At 41.9% G+C, this 9,532-nt stretch overlaps 1 protein-coding gene across 1 annotated transcript; it reads right to left on the reverse strand.

The window, feature by feature from the left end:
• Positions 1-1,143: 1,143 nt before the first annotated feature.
• Positions 1,144-7,681, reverse strand: LOC124144697 (zinc finger protein 569-like). Its single transcript, XM_046514234.2, has 2 exons — positions 7,582-7,681; positions 1,144-4,803 (listed from the first exon to the last, which is right to left on the reverse strand). The coding sequence occupies exon 2, from the start codon at positions 4,794-4,796 to the stop codon at positions 2,283-2,285; it is 2,514 nt and encodes an 837-aa protein (XP_046370190.2). The 5' UTR covers positions 4,797-4,803; positions 7,582-7,681; the 3' UTR covers positions 1,144-2,282.
• Positions 7,682-9,532: the final 1,851 nt, after the last annotated feature.

Here is a 9,532-nt window from a genome sequence, read left to right on the forward strand (position 1 = left end):
TGATAAACGTGAATGGTTTTTTTCAGTCTAAATGCAGAAATACAATTTTTTCACAGATACAATGAGGGAGACAAAGAATTAGTGTTTTTAAACTTATCAACATGTTGACTCGATATCAGGCTGGACATGGGAAACATCCTGCACTCTAAGTCTTATTCCCATGTCAACATATCATTGAAGAAACATTAATTTTGGTATTTCGGGAGCCATGGTAACATAGAAACACCATGTTCATTGTAAAATATCCTCTACACATGGCTTCTATCACTGAGTAAAATGTTTAATTCAGGCAAAATAACATCTCAAATAATATACCCTTCCTGGACTGTGACAATAGATAGCTCTCCACTGTTCAACATTCACTATTTTCTAACAATCACCAAAACATAAACATAATTGATGACATCAACATAATTGTAGTTTCTATTGATCAAAATGAAACGTAATATGTTTGGATGACATCATTGTACATGCATAAGACTCCAGCCTGACCAAACCCTCATGGAAATACTCCACCATCCTCCACACATCCTTCTTCAGTGTCTAGTTAAGTAAGGAGTAGAAGTGGGTTGGTATGGTTTAATGCTGATTCCAACAATGTTCCATCCATAATAAATATTCCATCAATATTCCAGGAAAACTGAAATACTATTCTATCAATTGTCCTGGAATATTCTAGCAATATTCTAGCAGTATTCCAGTACTATTCCAGCAATATTCATCTAAAATTCCAGCATTAGCAATATTCCAGTAATATTCCAGCAATAGTCCAGTAATATTCCGCCAATATACCAGTAATATTCTAGATGAGTCCAGTGATATGCCATTAACATTTCAGCAATAGTTCAGTAATATTTCAGCAATGTTCCTGGGGCAGAGGAGTTCCCAATGTGGGATTCACTCACAGCACTCCTGTGGACCATTAGACCAGCGACCATTAATCAGGACCAGTATTCATAAAATCAAAATGAGTGAGTGAGTTGGGTTTAACGCCGCATTTAACAGTATTCCAGTTATATCATGGCGTGTCAGCTTAATGTGGGAGGAAAGCCCGAAGTGATGCAGGTCTCAGACATTTGCCACTTCGGTGAAACCCACCAGCACGGGTATGGTGCTGACAAACCTAGAAACATAATCGGGGCGAACCGGGATTTGAACCCACAATCATAGGTTTCTGGCATGCCTAAGGGACGCAACTCTGCACAGCGAATCGCGGCGCCTTAGACGAATGGGCCACCTGTGCCCCCTAAAATTAAAATGATCAATCGGCAAATGGAAAATAGGAAAGGACAGTCTCTTCACACTGTTCACTTCAAGAAAGTTTAAAGGGGCAAAATAAGGCATGGGCAGTCCCAGCAACACCACTTTGTCAGCTAATTCATATTCCATGATACACACCAATCTCATTGGTAATGATTAGTAAAGAGAGACAAATATCTTTACAGGCCACTAGGAACAAAGTATGAGCCTAGATTGAAAACAGTCACAAACTCTGAAGCAAACTGTTCCTATCTATGGACAGACATTAGTGGAAAATTACAAAATAATGGCATGAAAACTGGGATGATTTTGTAGTTGTCAAGCCGAATATCTTTGAGATCAGGGATTTTTCTGGGTATCTGTGGAATAACACAGGACTGACCTACAGAGTTTCTGACTCCCATTGTGATGTCCAACATGGTAGAATTAAATCTTCTGATGCAGACATGAGATTCTGTCACTTCCCAGACAGCGAGATAGTTTTGTTCGGTCACATCAACTTAACACGTTTCTATACTGAATCCTTCAGTCAAGTGTACTAACATATTATACAAAAGGAATCTTGACATTAGGAACTTGAAAGTTGCACATAGATGCTAAAGTTACAGAGTTGGTTTTAATGCCAGCAGATCCTGGCACAGCCAAGGAACACAACTCTTCATTTACAGATTGCAGTGACACCTGTGCCCTGCAAACTTCAGTCTGTAGACATAAGAACATACAACCATGACACTACCCATATTAACTTCACTCCCTTTACTGGAGAGGGATCTGTTTAAAATCATATGTGTGAATTTGTCACCAGAAATCAACACTTTGTCAGAAAAGTTAACCATCAAACTATGACTAACATGAATGTGAACTAAAAACAAAACAAAACAAAATTAATCAAAATTAAAAGAAAAATCAAAATTCATAAGGGACTTTGACTGGGGCAGGGTACATAAGAAAAATATATTTCAAATTCTGTCAATGAATGTCCACGATATCTAACATCTACAACAAGCACGGAAGGAAGCCAGTTATGAAATGACAATAACAGGCAGATCATCTGCATCATCCTCTTCCTGCGGAGCATCGTGGGTCTTGAGATGCTCCGTGTACTCCTTGTCGTTGGTGAAGGTATCGCTGCAGGTCTCGCACACGTAGATGTGTTGCACGTGGGTCTTCATGTGGAGCTCAAGTTCCCCCCGACTGGGAAACACGATTCCGCACTTCCTGCACCGCAGCATGGCTTTGTGGAACTTGATGTGTTTCAGGTACTTGGCCTGGTCCGTGAAGGTCTCTCCACACGTGACGCAGATCTGAAGCTCCATCACATGACTCTTCAAGTGATCAGTCAGGTCAATGCGAGACACAAATTTCAGTTCACAGAAGTTGCATTTCAGTAATTCATCCGAATAATGCTTCTTGAGATGGGCGGCGTAGTCGCTTTCATATGCAAACGTCTCCCCGCACGTGTCGCACATGTAGGTGTGTTTAATATGGATCTTTAGGTGTTCCTTGAGCTCTTCCTTCTTGTTGAACTCCAGCTTACACTTGTTACACTTCCATCTTATATCTTCATGAGCTTTGTGATTGCGCAGGTGGGCGATGTACAGAATCTCCTCGGTGAAGATTCTACCACACTGTTCGCATCTATAAGTACGCTTGATGTGCTTCTTGAGATGTTCCCGAAGATCATTCTTATGAGCAAACTCTAGCTTGCATTTATTACACTTCCAGGTGACTCCTTCGTCGGCCTTGTGAGACTTTAGATGAGCCTGGTAAGGACGCTCGTCCGTGAAGGTCCACCCACAGGAGTTGCACATGAACGTGCTCTTCGTGTGCTTCTTCTGATGCTGGTCCAGATCCTTCTGAGACTGGAACATGTCCCCGCAGGTCATACACTTGTACAGTTCATCATCATGTTTGTCGTCCTCCTCATCATGGGCTTTCAGATGGGCTGTGTACTCTTCATCTTGCGTGAAGGTCTTATCACACATGTCACACTCATACACAATCCCTGTATGGGTCTTCAAGTGCCGACTGAGGCTGTCCTTGGAGGTGAACTCCTTCCCACAAGTGTGACACTTCATCTTCTCACTAGAAGCAGCTGCAGCATCTTCTCCTGAAACGCCTGCGTGGGTGCTGAGGTGAGACGACAGCTCACTCTTGGACTCAAACTCTTTGCCACATGTGTGACACTTCATCTTCTCGGCTGAAGCAGATTGGGCGCTCGGTTTTGGTGAAGCATCACTCTTTGACTGTGCCTCCTTTGAACTCTGCTCATGGGTGTATTTCTCTGTTGAATGTGTGTTCCTGTGCCTAGTGAACCCTCCCCTATCACTAAATGTTCGACCACAGATATCACACTCGAATGACTTATTATGTACTTTGGCATGGTTCTTCAGCTTGTATGGGAAGTCAAACAGCTTGCCACAGACATTACAAGTGAGGGACTTGGGATCAAGGTGACACTTCATATGCCCCTCTAACATTTTAGCGCTGATGAAATCCTTGTTACAGACTCCACACACAAACGGCTTCGCTTTTGACTTCTTTTTCTTCTTGGCCAATTTAGTAAACTCGTCATCACTGTAGTTGGAACCATCGTCAGATTTCACCTCTTCTTCCTCCTCCGCCTCTGCATCATCGGTGCCTTCCGTTGGGATGTAATCTTCATCCTTCTCGGTTTTCTTATTTTCTTCCGATTCTGAAGACACCTCATCTTCCATGGCGTGCAGGTGAGATACAAAATACTCTTCATATTCCTCGCTCTCCTCACTCTCAGGTAACGAGGACTCCTCGCAGGACATTTGACCTTCAGCGAAAGCTCTGATTTGGAACAATCTTTGAGCATCTTCATCAACTGCTGGTGCATCACTCTGAGAATTCTCACTAGCAACATCAGGAGTGCCTTCATTTGAGGTGGTAGTGAGGGATTTATCAGTTGGCTTATCCTTAGGTAGATCAGTCGACCTTTTCATTATTTTCTTCACAAGGCTGTCAAGTCTGCTGCTTGACTTATGACCTCTTTTCCTTTTCCGTGACATATCGGAAAAGTCACTGTCAGGAAAGTTAGAGCTGGAGTCTGTTCCACTGGTCTCGCCATACCCTGACGCCTCGGTCTCGTTAACACTGTCAACACTGTCTTCCTTGAGACTGCTCCGGACGCTGGATGCCCTCACTGCAGCAGGTTTCTTCTCCTCATCACTACCATACAACAGTTTGATCTCAGCATCCAGACTCAGCTCGCTGCCATTGTCCAGTGCCACCTCCGACATCTTCGCTTCATCCTTAACATCGCCTTTAACGTCACGCGCCTTCTCACTTGTGTCTGTGGTCCTGAACCCAGAACTGTCAGTCATGCTCACCTCACCGTTCTCGTACATGATCCCCTGGTCAGTGTGAGAGTCGGCCCTCCTGTCATCCATTTCATCATTGCTGCTGCTGGCCGTCTTGTCTTGCTGCGCCGTCATGTCCAACACCTCCTTTCCAAGCGCCGTCCACCGCATAATGCTAAATTCACTTTCTCCACTTCCTTCTAGTGACATCCTCGATCTATAAAAGATAAAAAACCAAAACATTTTTTAAACTGGTGTTATTGTCAGTGTTGGAGTGAGTGAGTGAGTTTGGTTTAACACCGCTTTGAACAGTATTCCAGTCATATCACAGCAAGTCAGCTTAATGTGAGAGGAAAGCCTGAAGTGATGCAGGTCTCAGAAGTTTACAACTTTGGTGAAACCCACGAACACGGGTATGGTGCTGACAGACCTAGAAACATAATCGGGGCGAACTGGGATGAGAACCAACAATCATAGGTTTCTGGCGTGCCCAAGTGACGCAACTCTGCACAGCAAATCACGGTGCCTTAGATGACTGGGCCACCCGTGCCACCCATTCAGTTTTGAGGTTTAATAATATAAACCATTTATGTTAAATGCAAGCGGATTAATTGTTACTGCATATTTGGAGCTTCATCACATAGGTATCCAGTATTCTGAAGTTGTACCAAGAAATGAACTGTTACTAACACTGTACATTTCGATGGTCACGACAAACCAAACACCATTACTGACATGGCTATAGAGTCTTTCTAGGAGTGCGGGTCAGAAAGAATACTATTTAAATATACATATTACCTAGTTATGGACAGGAGTGAGTGAGTTGGGTTTAACGCCGCATTTTACAGTATTCCAGTAATATCACGGCGTGCAATCAGCTTAATGTGGGAGGAAAGCCTGAAGTGATGTAGGTCTCAGATGTTCACAACTTTGGTGAAACCCATGAGCACGGGTATTGTGCTGACAAACCTAGAAACCCACAATCATAGCTTTCTGGTGTCCCCAAGGGACACAACTCTGCACAGCGAATCGCGGAGCCTTAGACGACTGGGCCGACCGTACCCCTAGTTATGGACAAGAGGTTGGAATCGCAGACTGGCAAATATGGGTTATCATGCGAGGTTGTTTTGTTATGGAAACAGCCTGTATCTGGAGTTCCATTGTACTGGCAGTACTGATATCCGATAGTAAAGGGCGATGTCTGGTTTGTTTGTTAGCACAGGAAAGAAGTACTTACCTGACCTTTTCTTTTTTATATACTTATCTGTAAATGACACCAATGGTTACCATTTCTATCGGTTAGCTTTATCATGCCGAGGAACCTACATATTATTTTAGAAACAAACGACAAATGGGAGTTGTTTATCGAACAATAAAACACTGCAGGGAGAATAAACCATGAGGGGCGCAGCCCTGAGTAGCTTATTCTCCCTGCAGTGTTTTATTGTACGATAAACAGCGACCACAGGTGGTTTATTCATATATCATCATGTACAGCCTATTTAAGGATGTTGACAAAATGTACAAGCTTTAAAAATGTTTACCCAAATTTTAATAATGAAGACTCCCTGTATAGAATTCAACCTTGGAAATGTTGGGGAGGGTCCGTTTTACAAACAGGTGGGTTAAGTTTGGTATTTCCTGCATATTCTCATAATCCTCATGTCGACCATCTGTACCTTTATCGATGCATACCTTTTGGATGCATTCAATGCCATAATGTAAAACTGTGCATAAAGCCTCTCCCTCGTTATTGGCCCTCATAATTGGTCCTGTTAACAGTGAAATACATGTAACCTAAAAAATGCCATAACATTGGTGAGAACAAAATGGACATGAAATGTGGAAATTTTATTGATATAGTCCACTGTTTGAAAGTGAGTGAGTGAGTATGGTTTTACACCGCTTTTAGCAATATCACGGCGGGGGACACCAGAAATGGGCTTCACACATTGTACCCATGCCGGGAATCGAACCCGGGTCTTCGGCGTGAGGAGCGAACGCTTTAACCACTAGGCTACCCGACCGCCCCCACTGTTCTAAAGCTTTGTTTGTTTGAAGCCGGTTACCCCTGAGCTTACTCGGCTCTCCTCGCTTTATTCCGTTGTGTTCCAGGGATCACACCGCTGGTGTACAGTGATCACATGACCAGACTTTTCTCATGTTTGTAAACAAATGCACATTTCTGAAATAAGAACAGGCGGGCTCTATTGTTTTGATTTGAGAATTGAATCAGGTAAGTGACGAAACACTCAGAAATTATCTCAAGGAATTAAAAACAAACAGAACCGTCAACATAGTGTCCTGTTAAATCATTCACAAGTGCAACACAAGCGCAATATGCCGCAGGTGTGTTCTACAAACCTGACTTTTGCAACGCAAATATTGCCATGATTAGGGACATTTGTGAGTACAGTAAGGTACATGGGTGTCATTTGTGTATAAAGAAGGGTACATAGGTTACATTTCTATAGTACCTGTGTTGACAACGACCTCATCAAATAGTGAAGTAGGGTGAATATCTATATTTACAGGCCTAAAAGAACCAGCTCTTCCTATCGTCCACGTTGAAATAATAAATAAGGTTCACACAAGATTGTTTTCTGTAGGTATCGAAGTATATGCCATATGCCCTTACCCAATGTTCACTGTTGTAACTATCTTGATTCGAGTACTGAATTCAACAACGCTTTCGGCGTGAAGTCAGTATTTACTTTCAAGCCATATAATTCGAGTCTAAACACTGACAATTGCCCATAAGTGACACAGGATAGTTGTCTTTGTCGATATTCAGTATGTATTCTTTAAATATATCCTTAGTATCGGCAGGGGTGTCTATTTTGTTGTAAGAGTCTACGGAAGCATTATGAAGAGATGAAAATCCGATGTTGCGTTCGGTCTGTGCATGAAATACACCCCGGACGTGGCACGCAGTCAACATATTTGAAGAAAATAAAATGATGCATAAAGTATTGGTAATAAAAGAACAAAGTACCTGTCCAAATCCCTCTTATCTTCACGCAGAAAGTAGTTATTCAAGATAAAATTTACAAATTCAAAGGAAATTCTCCCTTTCCTCCATGTTGAGTAAGGGAGCTAACTCTAACTTTTCTATTGCAGTGGATATCAAAACCTCTGTTTGCACGACACAGGATCGATTCCAGCAGTCAATTCCTCAAAATCAGAAGCGGGTTTTTAAAGTTGCATTGTAATACATATTATTATTTTTTTCTTTTATCAATAGACTTTTACGAAAGAAACAATATATTTGATCAGCTTAGCTCAGAAACATGGCCACACTGAAACCATTTTTTTCTCAGCTGTGGTAAAATTATTTGATGTACCGGTAATAGGAATTTAATCAATTCTGATTGGTCATTGAGAGGCCATCAAATCAGAATAAATCTCCTCTGATTGAAACAACTGATTAGATGGCTGCATTACCACGGAAGCTAATATTTGTAGAATAGCACTTATTTCCCAGTCATTGTTGGTTGGTAATGTAAAATAATTTTAATGTTCAAAAATAGTCAACGCTAAGTAAATTTGCAGTTACTTAATTATTCAAAGAATGTGTGGCAGTACATTCCAGGGGGGCACAGGTGGCCCAGTAGTCTAAGGCGCCGCGATTCGCTGTGCAGAATTGCGTCCCTTGGGCACGCCAGAAACCTATGATTGTGGGTTCGAATCCCGGTTCTCCCCGATTATATTTCTAGGTTTGTCAGCACCATACCCGTGCTAGTGGGTTTCACCGAAGTTAACATCTGAGACCTGCACCACTTCATGCTTTCCTCCCACATTAAGCTGACACGCCGTGATATAACTGGAACACTGTTAAAAGCGGCGTTAAACCCAACTCACTCACTCCTGTCCATAACTAGGTAATATGTATATTTAAATAGTATTCTTTCTGACCCGCACTCCTAGAAAGACTCTATAGCCATGTCAGTAATGGTGTTTGGTTTGTCGTGACCATCGAAATGTACAGTGTTAGTGACAGTATAATATATAGAGAGTGTATTTCATGTTTTGGGGACAACAGACCATTCTTAATGAGGCCTCATGAATATTCATATCTAAACCAGAACAAGACAAACATGGACAAAGTCGCATTGGCATAATTGCGGCAAATGCACAAAAAACTCCCTGATTTCAATTTTTCTTTTGTGGAACAGTATATTTAGAAACTGTCCCAGTAGTTCTTGTATATATATCACAGGTGGAAAAGGTCTACAAATACTTTTCTGAAGCATAGACCCGTGAAGATACTGGTCAGAATAGATCCTCAGCAACCCTTACTTCTTGTAAGAGGCGACTATGCTTGTAGCAAAAGGTGATTAATGGGATCGGGTGGCCAGGACCGCTGACTTGGTTGATGCATGTCATCGTGTCCCTATTGCGTGGATCAATGCTCATGATTTCAATCACTGGTTTGTCTGGTCCATTCTCTATTTTTTTAACAGACGGACGTCATATAGTTGGAATATTGCTGAGTATGGCATTAAACAAGAAACAAACTGAAGCATATATCCATGAACTGAGTAATCGCTGTTTTTAACAACACAATACGATAAGTTATATGACCGGATATCTGATGTTTTTGATGCTGTCAAGCAGCTTAGGGAGGCTACTCTAAAGTCATGACTTCGAAATATTGTCAATGGAAGTCATTATCAACATATGAGCAAAACAGAAGACTCAACTTCAACAAAACAGAATTCTAATTTGAAATGTAGCTTTATCATTGCAAGCAGCATTGATATATCTTCAGCTACATACTCTAGAGACCCGTGAAGATCCAGGGTCGAATAGGTCTCCAGCAACCCATGCTTGCTGTAAAAGGCAACTATGCTTGTCGTAAAAGGCGACTAACGGGATAGGGTGGTCAGACTTGCTGACTTGGTTGATGCATGTCATCGATCCCAATTGCGTGGACTGATGCTCAT

Source organism: Haliotis rufescens, unplaced genomic scaffold (assembly GCF_023055435.1).
Source record: "Haliotis rufescens isolate VD_foot unplaced genomic scaffold, xgHalRufe1.0.p SCAF_9, whole genome shotgun sequence".
In the NCBI taxonomy this organism is placed as follows: domain Eukaryota; kingdom Metazoa; phylum Mollusca; class Gastropoda; order Lepetellida; family Haliotidae; genus Haliotis; species Haliotis rufescens.

Excerpts from the sequence above, each read along its gene's own strand:
- LOC124144697 (XM_046514234.2), bottom strand. The coding sequence starts at position 4,796 with ATGTCACTAGAAGGAAGTGGAGAAAGTGAATTTAGCATTATGCGGTGG.